At 49.6% G+C, this 16,100-nt stretch overlaps 2 protein-coding genes across 2 annotated transcripts in view; one reads left to right on the top strand and one right to left on the bottom strand.

The window, feature by feature from the left end:
- The first annotated feature begins 675 nt into the window (after positions 1-675).
- Positions 676-7,452, top strand: LOC117648481 (cuticle collagen 40-like). The gene is made up of 10 exons (XM_034390987.1): positions 676-812; positions 970-1,110; positions 2,023-2,065; positions 2,165-2,230; positions 3,301-3,384; positions 3,482-3,486; positions 3,729-4,042; positions 5,923-6,092; positions 6,620-6,768; positions 7,193-7,452. Exons 1-9 carry the CDS (start codon positions 676-678, stop codon positions 6,740-6,742), a joined length of 1,083 nt encoding a protein of 360 aa, XP_034246878.1. The 3' UTR covers positions 6,743-6,768; positions 7,193-7,452.
- Positions 7,453-7,822: 370 nt separating this feature from the next.
- LOC117648480 (chaperone protein DnaK-like) overlaps positions 7,823-16,100 on the bottom strand; it is a 16,537-nt gene continuing 8,259 nt past the window's right edge. The window contains exons 7-15 of the mRNA XM_034390986.1: positions 15,683-16,027; positions 14,862-15,174; positions 12,480-12,665; positions 10,745-10,893; positions 10,271-10,400; positions 9,928-10,172; positions 9,537-9,794; positions 8,713-9,057; positions 7,823-8,326 (exon numbers count right to left, since the gene is read on the bottom strand). Coding sequence (XP_034246877.1) covers positions 8,054-8,326; positions 8,713-9,057; positions 9,537-9,794; positions 9,928-10,172; positions 10,271-10,400; positions 10,745-10,893; positions 12,480-12,665; positions 14,862-15,174; positions 15,683-16,027 — 2,244 coding nt within the window. The 3' untranslated portion in view covers positions 7,823-8,053. The remainder of the gene's footprint in view (positions 8,327-8,712; positions 9,058-9,536; positions 9,795-9,927; positions 10,173-10,270; positions 10,401-10,744; positions 10,894-12,479; positions 12,666-14,861; positions 15,175-15,682; positions 16,028-16,100) is intronic.

Raw genomic sequence — 16,100 nt, 5'->3', positions numbered from 1 at the left:
AGAACGAGTCTTGAGCTAGTCATTGGGAATCAGCAATTGTAGTTTTACTCATGACAAAATTTTGTAAAATACGCCGCTGACAATGAGTTTTCCTCTGAACAGACCCTCATCGTCGCGAGAAGGCTACAAAGCCGCTGTTCCTTAGAATAAACAAAGGTTTGAACAGTAATTACTTTCACTGTGTAAGTGTCCGGTACTTTGCTGTCGCCGTTCCTAACAGTAACCGTGGCCGGGGGTGATGTCAGAGGACCCTGATGTCGGTAAACGAAGTTCAAAGCAACGGCCGCTGGGTGGCGCACTGCTGGTTCCTGGCTGTTTCTTTATAACGTTCGTTCTTCACTTGGCGACGAGTGAAAGGGTCTGCTTAGAACAAAATCGGCACGCGAGGAGCTAAAGAGTGGGAGTGGATTGGGCTCCCGCCTAACCGAGGGGAAGGGATGAGGGAGGAGGGAGGGGAGGAGAAAGAGGGGAGGGAGGGAAGGGGAAAGGAGGAGGGGAGGGAAGGGGAAAGAGGGGAGGGAGGGGAGGGATGGGGGAAGCTGCTGACCCCTCTCTCTCCGGCCGGTGCCGGTCAGTCGGCGTCTGGCGTCAACGCAGCACAGTACGCTATCATCGCAGTTGACTTTGTTGTTGTGTCCATCTGAGTCTCAGTCTCTCCGCGAAGCCGACGCAGCCATGGTCTGTCTGCTGGTGCTGCTGGTCGCGCTCGCCGCGTCGGCGTCCGGGTTCGATCCGGTGGCCCTGCCGCCCGCCGACGACTACGTGCCCGAGGCGTGCGTGCACCCCATCCAGGACTTCGACAACCACGACAAGTGGGTGCGTCTGACGGACGACCCTGGTTCCAAGCCAACGGCGCCAGGAAGGCCGAGGACAAGAAGTGGCGGCGGATCTCCGACCCGCTGCAGTGTGTCGGCGCCTCCAGTGTAGCGTCACCGTCTCCCACATCAGCTCCTTCGCGCACTCCCTCAGCTGGGGCGCCTCCGCCTCCATCGGCTTCGACCTGTGGAAGAAGATCGTGGGGCAGGCCTCGGCCTACGTCAACATGTCCACGGAGCACGTCACGTCCTCGGCCGTGTCCTACACGTGCACCGCCAAAGGTAAGGCGCCGCAGTGGGAAGACCGGCAGACGGTCGAAATCCCGGAACGCGTTTTGAGCTCCAGAGTCGCTAAATGGGACTCGAACCGAACGTGTGACCCCACCAATGGATTGCTCTCCGAACGAGGAATCCATTGGTGGGGTTACACGCTCGGTTCGAGGCCTGTTCGGCGACTTTACAGCTCACAAAGCGTCTGGAATTTTGGCCGCCTCCATCTGTCTTCTGGTCCACTCTGTCGCACCGTACGCAGGACTTCGACACTAAAATTTTTGGTTGTTACTTCATGACTAGGCTTAATTTCCGTTCAATGATGTCATCAAAACATTTGATGACACGGTTGCCACGCTGATGCAGTACAGGGCAGTCTAATAATTACGTTACGCAGGTTTGAATACTTCTTCTCCCCCCAACCCCCTCCCCAGTTTCGCTATGTCAGACCGCCCACTCCCTCCCACAGCGTAACGTTACGCAAAATTTACTCCTGTAAACACTATTTTTATACCCTCATTTACGAGGGGGCAAAAACTCGGGATTTTCGTGTACACATGATTCGGAAAACGCAATGATTTCATGGCTGATTCGCCTTATTTCGCGACGCACCAGGGTGATGTTGAGCGTGATTGTGAGTGATTGTGCTCGGAAAGAAATGATTTCGGACTGATTTTGCCTGGTTTCGTGTGATTCTGCCTGATTTCGGTCGAATTTAGTGATTTTGGTTGATTTCGGATTGCTTGATTTCGCGTGATTCTCAATGATTCGCATGTGATTTCGGGGGCCGTGTACACATGATTGCGCGAGGTTTCGCCCCCTCGTCGCCGCCGCTGGGCCAAGTTCGCACGCTGCGTGGGCGTGGGCCGGCCGGCCTGCCCCTGCTGCCCTGCTACTTCCTTTGGTGTGAGGCTTAATGAAATGAATTCTGTTGCAGTGCCATGGATGCTGCCCAAGAAGCCGCCGGCCCCGAAGAAAAAGTGAGTGTGGGTGAAAATGTCCAGTTCCCGTCTCCGCCGCGTTAAACTGAATGGCCACTGCGGCCTTTGCTTGACGGTGGACTGTTTTTTCTGTTGCAGTTCATGTGGGTTTGTCAAGAGGGCTGTACGAAACTCTTCAAAGAGGAAAGAAGGACCACGAGAGGAGTGAGTATCGACCAGACAAGAGGCAATGCAATTGGGCTGAAGCGGTAATGTTTTTTAGCAGATGATACGTTCACGTTTTAGCGTGCTTGTACTCTCGTGCAGAGAGTACCGAGTTTCCGGCTAGCCAGGCAGCAGTTGCCTCTTTGCCTGACTAGCAAGCCTAGAAGAGGCCGAGCGCCTCGCTGGCAAGGCAGCGGCTGGCTAGCCTTCCTAGAAGATTATGAGCGGAGGGTCCGCAGCGTGCCGCGCCGCACCGCGCTCGCGCCGCTCAATGAATCGGGGCGCCTGCGGAGGCTCGGGTAGGGCGCGCGGCGTATAACCTTCGACACCCAGCTCTCTAGTACTCATGAAGTGCGTCCCTCGCGTTGCGCGTCGTTACGAGACGCTGCTAGCACGCATCGCGTAGCTCCCCCCCCTCGCCCATTCCCTTGCCGAGACGCCACGTCCCGCCGCCCCCCGCCACCCCCCCGCAACAGTCTACACCCCTCGCACTTGAGCCTTGAGTGCGTAGAACGCATAGTGCAGCCCCCCCCCCCCCCCCCCCCAACCCCATCCCTCTCGAGAAGCGGCGCGTGGGCAGTCGGCAGTGTGCGCCACTTTTGCTTATCTTGAGGTCGGGTTCGGGTGGCGCCCCGGGCCCGGGCCCGGGCCCCCGTTTGGGAGAGGGGCTGACACGCCGCGTGCCGAAAGGCGCCTTGCCCTAGTACCGAACAAAACTTTTACGGGTTTTGAGTATTTATGTGATTACCCACCAAATTGTGCATCCTCGCGTTGAAACAACAAAAATGATACCCAACACAAGTGGTATCGGACATATGAGTCCCCACCGTCATTGCGAACATTTTAAACAAAAACAATGGCACGTTAGGATATTAAAAAGTTATGCTAAAATTGACATTTTCATGAATTACCATGCGTGAGAAATTTGTCAAAAAAAAGGTTCCGAGTGTTTACTCTTTGAAAGAAATTGACAAAATGTCACATTCATACATTTCAATAAACATCTCCATAAGTATCGTCTGCTTTCACGTTAGCGTTAACGTTTTTTTAATGTCTAATTCGTTTTTCAGACACACGCCATAAAATGGCGTGGGAGCCGGTCGCGGCGGGGGTTTACCAGCAGCATATGCAGAGGTACGGCGGGCGGGGGCGGGGTAAGCAAACTTTCTTCTTAACGTTCAGCAATGCATTTGGCTTGAATATTTTGTTTCTAAAGCGACCTCTAATTATGGTTTTCCCCTTTGTTCGCAGCCAAGGTAAGCTGGGAGAGCTGGGGCAGGGCGGGAGGCAGGGAGAGGACAGGCAGGAAGAGGAGGGGCAGGAAGAGGAGAGACAGCAAGAGCGCCTCGCCTCGCGTTGCTGGCCGCGGCAGTGCGCGCGGTGGACGTCGTTTGGCTCATCGCTCCTTGGCATTGACCTGGCTGCCACGCCGCCATCGGGTCCCCCGCCCCGTCTCGCACGCAGAACTAGACTTAGCCTTGTGTGTTTTGTGTTACAGGACAGGCAACCGCTGGCTGACCTTTACAGCAGCCCCAGCAGCAGGAAGAAGTGGCCCAGCTGCGGGGCGAGGTCCACAGCCTGCAGGCAAGGGTGAAAGAGCTGGAGGCGCGGCTTCAGGAGCCCCCGCAGCAGCCACAGCTGCCCCAGGAGCCCCCGCAGCAGCCACAGCTGCCCCAGGAGCCCCCGCAGCAGCCACAGCTGCCCCAGGAGCCCCCGCAGCAGCCCCAGGAGGACCTGAGGCCCGAGGTGCTCCGCCTTCGCAAGAGGGTGGCGCACCTCGAGGCTCTGTTGCTGCAGGCGCCGCCGAAAGTGGTGAGTTACTAGTGTACTGTTGTGGACGGTTTCTCAGACCTATCCTGCCCAGGGTTCTCTTGGCGCGCGAAAGGTATCGCAGTGGATGTTAGGTTTGGGAAAGGCAAGACACAAGGAACGACGTAACACGGAGTAAAGTTACTTGTCACTATAAATTTACAGTTCTCGTCGGTGGTTGAGGTTCGATTTACAGTGCCCTCGGGCGGGCGAGTCGGGGTGTGCACGCGTGCTGCCGTGCGCGTCGCGTGGGACGTGCCACACTGCGAGACTACCCCCGTCCGATGAGGACCAGCAGGCCCCACCCCAAAAAGGGGGGGGGCCGAATATTTTTTTTCCCCCCAAATCGGCTCCTCTGAGCGTCTTTCTTTATCCCCGCACTGTTTAGAGCGCATCTCGTTAACCGGTGCTGTCCCACTAGGGGTCGCCGCCCGAGGGGGCAAAAACTCGGGATTTTCGTGTACACATGATTCGGAAAACGCAATGATTTCATGGCTGATTCGCCTTATTTCGCGACGCACCAGGGTGATGTTGAGCGTGATTGTGTGTGATTGTGTCGGAAAGAAATGATTTCGGACTGATTTTGCCTGGTTTCGTGTGATTCTGCCTGATTTCGGTCGAATTTAGTGATTTGGTTGATTTCGGATTGCTTGATTTCGCGTGATTCTCAATGATTCGCATGTGATTTCGGGGGCCGTGTACACATGATTGCGCGAGTTTTCGCCCCCTCGCTCATTTACATACGGAATTTCTGACATCTGGTCTTAAATTTGAAGAGTTCAGCGTGACGCTGGCTCGGACGCCAGTCCCCCCATGTCGCAGCGTTACGCGGATCAGATATCAATCGACCGGCTTCGGGTAGGATACGAAGGCCCTGTTACGTTACGCAGTTTTGGACCGTTTTAGACTTTCCCCGATGTAGCGTTAGGCAGGCCGTGCCTCTGGTCTTCACTCTCCCAACGCCAACTTCCTTCCGCCTGGGTACTTCCGGTCTGGGTTTCAAGAAATTTCTCTTCAGTTTCGACTTTTGCTATTGCAAATCAAGTGACCGGGTTGCGTTTTTGTGTCGGTTGTCTCACAGCCTTTAGCACAGATTCAAGCGAATCGCGAGGGTTGAAAATTGCGCGTGAAACGCACAAGTTCCTGCCTTTTCAAACGCATGCACAATTTTGTGCAAAGCTCATCCACTTAAAACTACACCGTAATTAGTGTGCTTTGTACACTTTAAATGTTGTACAGTGAAGTTTTTCCATATCATGGTGAAAATGTTCCATACACTGAAAATCAAATAGTGATACATCTCACTCTCTGAGGGGTGAGATAAAACCGTCTCACCGAAAAAACGGTGATACTAAAATGTATCACCGAAAAAATAGTCGTACACGCATGTATCACCGAAAAAAGGGTCGTACACAAATGTATCACCGGAAAAAAGGTCGTACAAATGTATCACCGAAAAAAGGGTGATATTTTCCCCGGGAAAACGGGGGCAATCTCGCTGATGTCTCCCCTTTTTGTCGGTGATACATTTTTTACGCTATTTTCGGTGATACTGCGTGTACGACCATTTTTCGGCGATACATGCGTGTACGACCCTTTTTTCGGTGATACATTTTGTATCGCCGAAAATTGGTGAGACGTCTCACCCTTTGAATTACAGTGTATTATGGTGGTGCAGGTGACTTTATAACATACCATTGAGAATTCACCGCACCTTATAGATATTTTGCCGAATTGCGTCGGTATTAAGGAGAAAATCTCCACCATAATATGTTGGTGCAGCCTTTCACCGTGAGACATTTACAGTGTTCTAGTGTGTAAGGTGTTGTGACCGTGGGCCGAAACATTCAGTGTAACATTCTTGCTGTTGTGATTCGTTGCAGAAAACCAGACGGTGTACCTGGCGGCCCGCGTGCAGTACTACGAGGTGTTCGGCTACGCGGCCGAGATGGTGCGCGGCGAGGTGGAGTCCGTGGTGCACGGCAACGTGACCGTCCCCACGGCCGTCTGGGGCTGGAAGGTGCCGTGCCGTCTCATGCTGCGTAGCCCCAAGGTGACTACGAATTTTACTGCTCTCTTCAAGTTTTATGTTGAAAACTCTCCATATTATGGTGGTGCAGCTGACTTTTTAACTTACGGGTCAAAATTCTTTGCACCTTATTGATATTTGGTCGAATGACATGGAGAAAATCTCCACCATAATATGTTGGTGCAGCTTTTCACCGCATGACATTAGTGTGTCGTTTGATTTTTAAGACGCATTCTCAAGGGGAAATTTCGGTGTCCAAGTCGAATGAATTTCAGTCGAGTGTCGCTGAATTTCGGGCCAAATACCTCTGAATTCTGAGAACAATTTAGACAAATTTTGATTTCAAAATCTGCAAATTTTAAATTTTTGGTGAATTTTGGCGCTTAAATTTTGTTTGAGTTGTTTCCCGTTACGCATTCTCCTGTAACGTTCATTATTTGAGATGTAATTATTGCCTGAATTCTTTCGTTGATATTTAATTGCATTCTGCTGTATCTATTTGTTATAATTGCAAATAATGATAATAATGTTTTTATGTTGTTGATTTTTAGGTGAGCGCGGACGGAAGCATCGCCGGGGCGCGGCGCTGCGTCGTCACCAACGGCACCGCGCCCGTCCTCCAGGAGGAGCAAGACCAGGATAGCAACGACGTGCCCCTCGTCCAACTCGCCTGAGGACTCCGAACACCGGAAACTCCATGGTGAGGAATTCATCCATGCTTTGCAGTGGGCTAAACCCGGTGGAGGCGGCCAAAACTCTAGACGCGTCTTCAGCTGCAGAGTCGCTAAACGGGACTCGAATCAAACATGTGACCCAACCAATGGATTCCTCGTTCGGAGAGCAATCATAGGTGGGGTCACACGTTCAGTTCGAGTCCCATTTGGCGACTTTGGAGCTCACAACGCGTAAATAATTTTGGCCGCCACCACAGGTCCTCTGGCCCATAGTGCTACGCCTTAAACGTCTTGCAACGAAATTTGAGCTGTGGTATATTGAATTTGGTGGTAGCATGATACGAAGCAATATTTCTTCATAATACGAAGAGAATTTTGACTCTCTCTACTTGACAGTGAAAACTTGTTCTCGCCCTAACTTGGTATTAATTCTCACCCTTTAAATTTCAGTGTACGTACTTCCGACATTCGCCTGAAGACTGAGTGTACTCCCGACACTCGCGCCTGAGGACTCCGAGCGCACTCACGAAACTCGACGATCAACATTCATCTCTCAGCCAGTAGTCAACATTGAAACAGTTTTATAGATGGAGGATTTTAAGGGTTAAATAATTGTTGTGTTTTTATTGAGAATAATTGTTTTATACGCTTTTTTACAAATGAGTAATTGTATTTTAAGATAAATTAAAGTGACATACGACTTCAAACAATCGGTGATTTTGTGATCATTTTGAACCTTTCGCACTCTTTGACGCCCGAGTCTCAGAACCAGCTACATAGGTAGGAGGCTACTTTTAACATTAAAGTTGAAGCAGCTTTCTTTATCCCATCAAGTTCTCTGGAACTTTCTAATATTTCTTCGAACAGTGGATGCTTTGACTTAGTGCGGAATTCTCTACTGTCCTTTTAAAACCCAGCATTTTGGGCAAAGAATGTTTCGAGCGTGTGACCCCACCAATGAATTCCCCGTTCACTGTAAAAAATTCCGTACTTTTGTACGGAAATGGTACAGAAAAATATAGTACGGAGGTACGGAGAAAAGTACGGAACGTTCCGTACTTGCTCCATATGAACCCATGTAAATGGGTACGGAGAAAAGGTACGGAACGTTCCGTAGTTGGCAAGTACGGACGGTCCAGGCAAATTATTGACCAGACATGTTCCGTACTTTTTTCTGACAGTGTTCGAAGAGCAATCCATCCGTGGAGACGCACGTTCTGTGCGAGTCCTATTTAGCGGCTCTTGAGCTCCAAACCCGTCCGAAATTTTGACCATTTCCACCGGTCTTCTCTTTCGCGCCACTGTGCGTCATTACACCGTAACTTTACCAGTGAAACGCCTCACTTTCTCCATCATGTCCTGGATGTCCTGCTCGCTGGGGTGCGCCTCCTTCCGAGTGATCTTGACCTGGGCCTGCTTCTTGGTGGTGGGCTCCACGGCCGTCACCGTCAGCAACCCGTCCGAGTCGATCTCGAACGTGACGTCGATGGTGGCTTCACCACTGGGTTTGGAAGGGACGTCCACTGTAAACTTCTTGTTGAGGCAGTAGTTGTCCTTGTAGAGAGGGCACTCGCCTTGGTAGACCTGATAACAATGCCACATGTAGAATTGATTTTCTGTCATGTGCATTGCTCATTCTGTGACGTTTATCATCACCCTTAAAACCTCACAAAGTATTTTGAGCATGAGGAACAAACTACGTATTTTGTAATACGCAGAAATAGTTCGCAAAAAACGAAGTGTTTTCTGTGTAAGATTACGTATGCTCAAAATAATTTGTCGTTTCCAGCAAGTATACTTCGTAAGGCTTAAAAAGTATGTAAGATTTTTAGTGTGTCGTTATTGTATAATTCGCATCTCAAACGAGTGGTCATCTGACATAACAACGTATGTTCGTAGGAAATCCCACAGTAGATACGCTGTTATGTCGGATAGCTACAGAAACGTTCCAGAGCGTACGGAAAACTTACATCAGATGTAATGCTAGTCTGGTAGTCGAAGGCAGTGCAATACGTTATGGTGTTGCTACAAGGGATTGTACGGTTTCTCTTGATCACCGCCGAAAACCTTCCACCGACGAGGTCGGTTCCAAGGGACAGCGGGGTCACGTCCCTCAGCTTGACCAGCTTCTCGACGGACTCGTCTCCGGACAGGACGGCGGCGTGCACCGCGGCGCCGTACGCCACGGCCTCGTCGGGGTTGATGGCCCTGCAGAGCTCCTTGCCGCCGAACAGCTCGGACAGCATGGCGCGCACCTTTGGGATGCGCGTCGAGCCGCCCACCAGCACCACCTCGTCGATGTCACTCTGGATCACCTGCGCACAGTGGGCCAGAGGAAGACCGTGGCGGTCAAAATCCCAGACGTGTTTTGAGCTCCAGAGTCGCTAAATGGGACTAGAACTGGCCGTGTGACCCCACCAATGGATTCCTCGTTCGGAGAGCTATCCATTGGTGGGGTCACACGTACGCCGGTTCGAGTCGCCTGCGGCAGACACCGAATCCACACTCTACGTCTTACGATGAAATTTGAGCTGCGTTACCTAGTGAATCCGGCGCAAACATAATACACACCAAAAATTGGAATATACAAAGAACAACCTTCATAATATGAAGATAAACCACCTTCGTTTTATGCTTGCGGCATACTGTAGAAAATTTCTTTGTAAGACATTAGACATTCAGAGTGCAATTGCCACCTGCCTGCTTGAGAAGCACACATCTGGTGAGCCAAGAACATGTGCTAAGTACACTTTTGAGACTCGTGTCATTTAGAATGACTTTCCAAAACAGTTACCTCTGCCTCTGCCAGGACTTCGCTGGAAAGATCTATCGTCTTCTGGAACAGGTCGGCGCACAGGGTTGCAAAGAGCTTCCTGCTGATCTTGGTGCTGTAGCCGATCTCGTGTCGGGGAAAGTAAATACGCAACGAAGTCTCGAGGTAATTGGGGTTGGACAGCTTGCACTTGGCCAATGTGCACGCCTTTCTCAAGTCATGCAGACTCTCATAGTCCATCAGCCCCTCTAGGTCCACGTCGTGCTTTGTTCGAATTTCCTGTGAACATCCACACGCCCTGTATATCAACGATACGATCACAAAATTCATCAGTTTCGTTGAAAATAAACCCAACAATCAGAAATTTTCGAAACATAAATGACTTTTAGAAGAGCTTTTCAAGGCTGCTTACCTCCACGCAGTGTTTGAGAAGGCGCGCGTCGAAGTCCTGGCCGCCGAGGTGCGTGTCTCCGCCCGAGGCGAGAACCTTGAACTCGCTGCCCTCGATGACCATGACGGACACGTCGAAGGTGCCGCCGCCCAGGTCGTAGACGAACACCGTCTTCTTCTTGGCCGACTTCTTGTCCAGGCCGTAGGCGATGGCGCCGGCCGTGGGCTCGTTGATCATGGCCACCACCTCCAGCCCCGCGATCCTGCCTGCGGAGGGTGGAGGGGAGGGAGATGTAGTTGAAACACTACATTAGAAAAACAAGGTCGTACTCCAGGTGGAGCATGTGGCGACAGTTTTGTCCTACCGGCGTTCCTGGTCGCCTGCCGCTGCCGCTCGTTGAAGTAGGCCGGCACGGTGATCACGGCCTTGCTCACCGGCTCGCCCAGCGCGTTTTCCGCCGTCTCCTTCAAGTCGCGGAGCACCATCGCAGAGATCTGTGGAAGAAACGGGAAGCGGCAGGGTAACAACGTCACCTCACATTGCAGCGTGTAATTGTTTTTGCAACACACGAAGAAAATTGGGGCTCGTTCAAAATCAAAATTAGGGCAAACAGGATGATGCAGATGACCGACGCAGGTGGCCAAAACCTAAGACGCATTTTGAGTCGAACCGAGCGTGCGACCCCACCAATGAAATCCTAGTTCGGAGAGCAATCCAGTGGTGGGGTCACACGTTCGGTTCGAGTTCCATTTAGCGACTCTGGAGCTCAAAACACGTCTAGAATTTTGGCCGCCTCCACCGGTCTTAGGGCACACTGTGCATACCCTTTCGTACTCACCTCTTCCGGGGTGAACGTCTCCTTCTCGTCACCCACGTCCACCTGGATCCTGGGCGCACCGTTGTCCTCCACCACCTTGAAGGGCCACATGTTCTGGCCAGACTGCACACTGTCGTCTCTCCAGGGACGGCCGATCAACCGTTTGGCGTCTGTGAGCAACATACGTACGGTGGTGTGATGCCCGAGGGGGAAATCACTATGGAGATTAGAGGTAACTGCCCTACTCTGCTAACTCAACAAAACACGTTTCTCCGCTTTCACTCATGACAACTCTTCCCTAGGTGCACTGTAAAAAAAATATTCTGAAATTTCAGACAAAATTTGACTGAAGTTAATTAACAGTAAGGGGTTCTGAAATTTCAGACCATTTCGGCGGTCTGAAAATTTAGAATAGGGTGGTCTCAAAGTTTAGAATTGGGTGGTCTGAAAATTAAGATTTAGGTGGTCTGAATTATTAGACACGGCCAGTCTGAAGAAAATTCAGACAAAAACACAAAATTGTAACATTGAACCTTCACTCCATTGCGAGAGAAGTCTTTGACAGAACTTGCGCGTTACTTATCGGCCTTGCTCTTTACTCGGAAACTCCGAATATCTTGGTATTCGAACCATCGAATCCTCGCTCGTCGGCTTTGCGGGCTATCCATTACACCACGGGACCGCTCTGAGAGCACGCCTGCAGGATGCCGATGACTCCAAGCGCGCTCGCTGGACGCTGGGAGGCCACAAATAAACAAACCAAGCGCGTGTTGCGGGAGTTATAAACTGCGGACAACTTGGGCTGTTCGTGAATATTTAAGATTTTGTATCGAGCTCACAAATATTGCGGTTAAATTTGGTCAAGTGAGGCAACCAGTCTGACATTTCAGAACAATACGTCTCCCATTTCAGACCCATGGTCTGAAAATACACAACCAGTTTGAAATTTAAGATCAATCGGTCTTCCTTTTCAGAAGAATAGTCTGGAAAGGCGATTCAGACTACATGGTCTTGTACTTAGTCTGAATTTTCAGTCACCCCTGTCAGACTTTTTGTCTGGATGGTCTGAATTTGCTTTTGAGACTGCGAAAGTCTTAAATTTCATCCGAGGATTCTTCTTTTGCATACTTCTGGTCTTAATTCAGAAATCAGACCACTAGGTCTTACAAAATTGGTCTGAATTTTAAGATTTTTTTTAACAGTGTGTGATTTACTGCGTTTTCAACATTTTTCAACATAACATTATGCTGGTTAATACAATTGGAGACATCACTTCAAATCCAAAGGTGATACGTTTGGTACCTATTGCCAAATTTAATGATACTCTTAAATATCGCCAAGCTTCTTGGCGATACTTCGAGGGGTCCTATTCAAAAGATCTTATCTGCGCGTTCCCCCCAAGACAATCTTATCTTAAACGCAGGGGAATTTCACTCAGTTTGACCATTTAAGATGGGTACGAGAGTAAGCGGGATATATTTCTGCATGCACTATCGGTTTCTTTGATCCTTCATCTTTACATTTCAGTGAATTCAATCACAAATTATATTGATTTGTAGCTGTATCAAATGATCAAACTGAGTGAAATTTACCTGCGTTTAAGATAAGATTGTCTTGGGGGGAACGCGCAGATAAGATCTTTTGTAAAGGACCCCTCGACTTTTGTTTTGGAAGCAAGATTTTCTGCACAGTTGTATCGCCAAAATGAGGTACTGAAAGTTTCACCTTTGGAATGGAAGTGACAAAGCGCTCGTACCGTAGATCTGTTTGGAGGCCGGCAGGTCCTTGGCCGCCTCCCCGACGAAGGACTCGCCGTCCATGAAGCCCACCACACTGGGAGTGGTGCGGCTGCCGTTGTCATTGGCGAAGATTTCCACCTTGCCCCTGCGGTACATGGCCACCACGGAGAACGTGGTGCCCAGGTCGATGCCCACCACGGGCCCTGCGAAGAAGGGAGACTTAGTTGAAATCCGGAACGGTACATTACATCAGGCAGGACTTACCACTCGAAAAATGTCATGTTTTCTGGAGGGGGCATACACTCGCGCAATGCAATAGCGAGCAGCCGAAATTCTCCGAATTTTACCTGTTGCACACTAAATGTTTATGTGGAAATTTGTACGTCGTGATGCACGATTTTAAACCTGCGTGAAGTTTTGCATAAAATTATGCAGAAATTCGCATAAATTTAGGCATTTTCACGCAGGCACGGCGCGTTCAAAATTCTACACAAACATAAAGTGTGTGGCATTGTGATTGTGTTGCACGTCTACCTCACGCAGGATAGAAACAGACAGCGACACGAAACCAAGACGAACTTCGCTTTTCGATGCAAATCCCGATACACACTCAAAGGGGATCCCTCACTATCTGTGCGTACGCTAGGAGGTCTCCTCTTGTAAGACAATCTCACAACAATCTTGCGTCGGAAACGGACCGTAAGTAGGCGAAATATACGTCAAACTCGTACAGAATCCCAAACAATCCGTTTCAAACAACAAAATCCTTGGTGAGGGATCCCTTGCACTCGACTCACCGTCTCCAGCCATGTTTCGTGCTTCGAAACGAGTGCAGTGCAAGGATGCGCTCTAACTTAACGACACTCCTCGACAAGAAGGCGACGTCGACTGGTTGCAGCGATGAGTGTTGATTACTTTTGAGCGAGTCGCGCTGGTAGGTATTCCCCGTCTAGAGATATCAGAAAAGGACTGCAGGATTGCAGTGTACAGCGAGTACAGTCCCGCCTGCAGCCCAAGCTTGGCGAGCGGGGAATAACACCGGCTCTGCACTGCAAAAAATCAGTGTCTGATACGGATCCTGCTACGGCGTTTCGCGAAATTTAACGGAAAATGTACCGCTAATTTTACACCGGAGGTTGCCGTTTCGGTTTTCCGTTTGTGAAATAGTCCAAAATGCTCTACGGACAGCGAGGAACGGACACTCCGTAACTCAAATTTCTATAACGGATAACGTGTAACGGCCAGTCCGTATCCCTACGGAGTGACCGTTTCATGCGTTTCGTCAGAGAACTTTGCGTTACGGAGCGTCCGTTCCTCACTGTCCGTAGAGCATTTTGGACTATTTCACAAACGGAAAACCGGAACGGCAACCTCCGGTGTAAAATTAGCGGTACATTTTCCGTTAAATTTCCGTACCACTCTTTACAAAGCACAGGCTCTTATGGGAGGAGTGGTACGGCAGATGTCCGTATCACCATTTCAGGGGGTAACTATACGGAACGCCGTAGCATGGTCCGTATCTGACACTGATTTTTTGCAGTGTGGATTTCCACCAGAGAACGGTGTTTTTAATTATCTTGTTTTTAATTATCTCTTTTTCTTGAGAAAATCAAAGCACCCAGGGATTTCGAACGTTTAAAATGTCCGTTTGGGTTATCTAGACCATTTGGTTTCGTACAGTCCTATCCACACTTAAGTACTCTGTAGTTTTTTGTGCATTAAGCTTTGCACAAAATTGTGCATGCGTTTTAAAATGCGTTCATTTGTGCGTAACAAAGCAAGAAAGTGTGCGTTTTTGCGCATGAATTCGTGCGTTTCACGTGAATATGCTCAGTATTATGCAAATGCTATGCACAAAAAACTACGAAGTAATTGGTTAGCCACCCCATAGTTCGACGCTGACTGGTATGATTCACGGATTCACGCATCGGGCGAAAATAATCACGGAGTATCTCCTTTTTGTCACGTCGAAAGAAATGTGTCGGGACACGAGGTATTCCCTGCGCCGCCGGGCGAGGAGTTGAGTCACCACCCATATAAGTCTGGACGGGCATTAACTTCGTCTGGAAACTTTTCGTGATTTCAGATATCTTTTTTTCCGGTGAAAAACCGATGTCCTAAATAAACTATCTGCGATGTGGCCGAGTTTTGGCTCAAATGATCCCCTTACATTCAATCATATCCGCGAAAGGGTTTGGCCAGTCAGCCACAATTTTCGGAAGGTAGCGAAACTGCTGTCTCATGTGTACATGTGAGGACAGAACTCATGAACTGAAAGAAAAACCCAAATGCAATTCTCAATTTTAAATTTAATTGAACACTTTCTTAAGTAACAAATGGAAATTTCTGACGTGGGAAGCTTAAATCCTAATCAGAGATTACATTTTACTCTTGTAATTACAATCGCTGGTTTCTCAAAGACTCTTCGACACGCCTCAGTTCTTCGGCGTCCTCGCGCTGGAAACGTTTCGCCTTCTCCATCATGTCCTGGATGTCCTTCTCGCTGAGGTGCGCCTCACTCTTCGTGATCTTGACCTGGACCTGCTTCTTGGTGGTGGGCTCCACGGCCGTCACCGTCAGCAACCCGTCCGTGTCGATCTCGAACGTCACGTCGATGCTGGATTCGCCAGCAGGCCTGGGAGGGACTTCGATGGTGTACTTCTTGTTCAGGCAGTGATTGTCCTTGACAAGAGGACGCTCCCCCTGATACACCTGAGGAATCGCAATAAAAAAATGTAGACGAAGCGAAAGATGCGAAAGGAAATGTTTACGAACGCAACGGGATGGATCAGAAACTTAGGAGTGAAAATAGTTGGAACACTTTAGATGTGTCTCACTATGAAATTTGAGCTACGTAACAATAAATTCGGCGCAAATTTTCTGGATTTTTGTTTTAAGGTATAGACAAACCCGTTCGTATTACGAAGAAAAAACGCGTTCGTCCTTGCTTGCGCTATTCCTATGTATTATAGGAAATTCACTGGTAAAACTAAAGCGTAACTCTATGCTTGAGTCAAGCATAAAGTTACGCTTGAAGACGTTACGCTTGTTACACAGTATGCTTCTACTGTAGAAATTTCCCCATGCATTTAGATAGGGGGAATCTTGAGGAAAGAGCCTGTTACGCTTGATTTCAAGCGTAAACGAATTACGCTTAAAAACAGAGGGTAATACTACGCTTTAGTTTTACCAGTGTTTCCTTGTAATAGCAAATTCTTACTTTAGATGTCATTTGAGTCTGGTTGTCGTGGCAGGTATAGTACTTCTCGGTATTCCTACACGGAATTGGACTGTTTTTCTTAATCAGAGGAGAGAATCTTCCGCCGATAATCTCGACACCGAGAGAGAGCGGGGTCACGTCCTTGAGCTTGACCAGGTTCTCCGCGAACTTGTCCCCCGACAGGGCGGCGGCGTGCACCGCGGCGCCGTAGGCCACGGCCTCGTCGGGGTTGATGGCCCTGCAGAGCTCCTTGCCGCCGAACAGCTTGGACAGCATGGAGCGCACCTTGGGGATGCGCGTGGAGCCCCCCACCAGCACCACCTCGTCGATGGCGGCGTGGCTAACCTGCAGGGAAGTCCAGGCGTGAGACGGAAAGAAAACTACGTGAACCAAAGTGCGCAGAAAATACTGCACACAA

This window comes from Thrips palmi, unplaced genomic scaffold (genome assembly GCF_012932325.1).
Source record: "Thrips palmi isolate BJ-2018 unplaced genomic scaffold, TpBJ-2018v1 HiC_scaffold_3, whole genome shotgun sequence".
Classification (NCBI taxonomy): domain Eukaryota; kingdom Metazoa; phylum Arthropoda; class Insecta; order Thysanoptera; family Thripidae; genus Thrips; species Thrips palmi.
The sequence above is the reverse complement of the archived record's forward strand: the minus strand, read 5'-3'. Positions and strand labels throughout refer to the sequence as shown.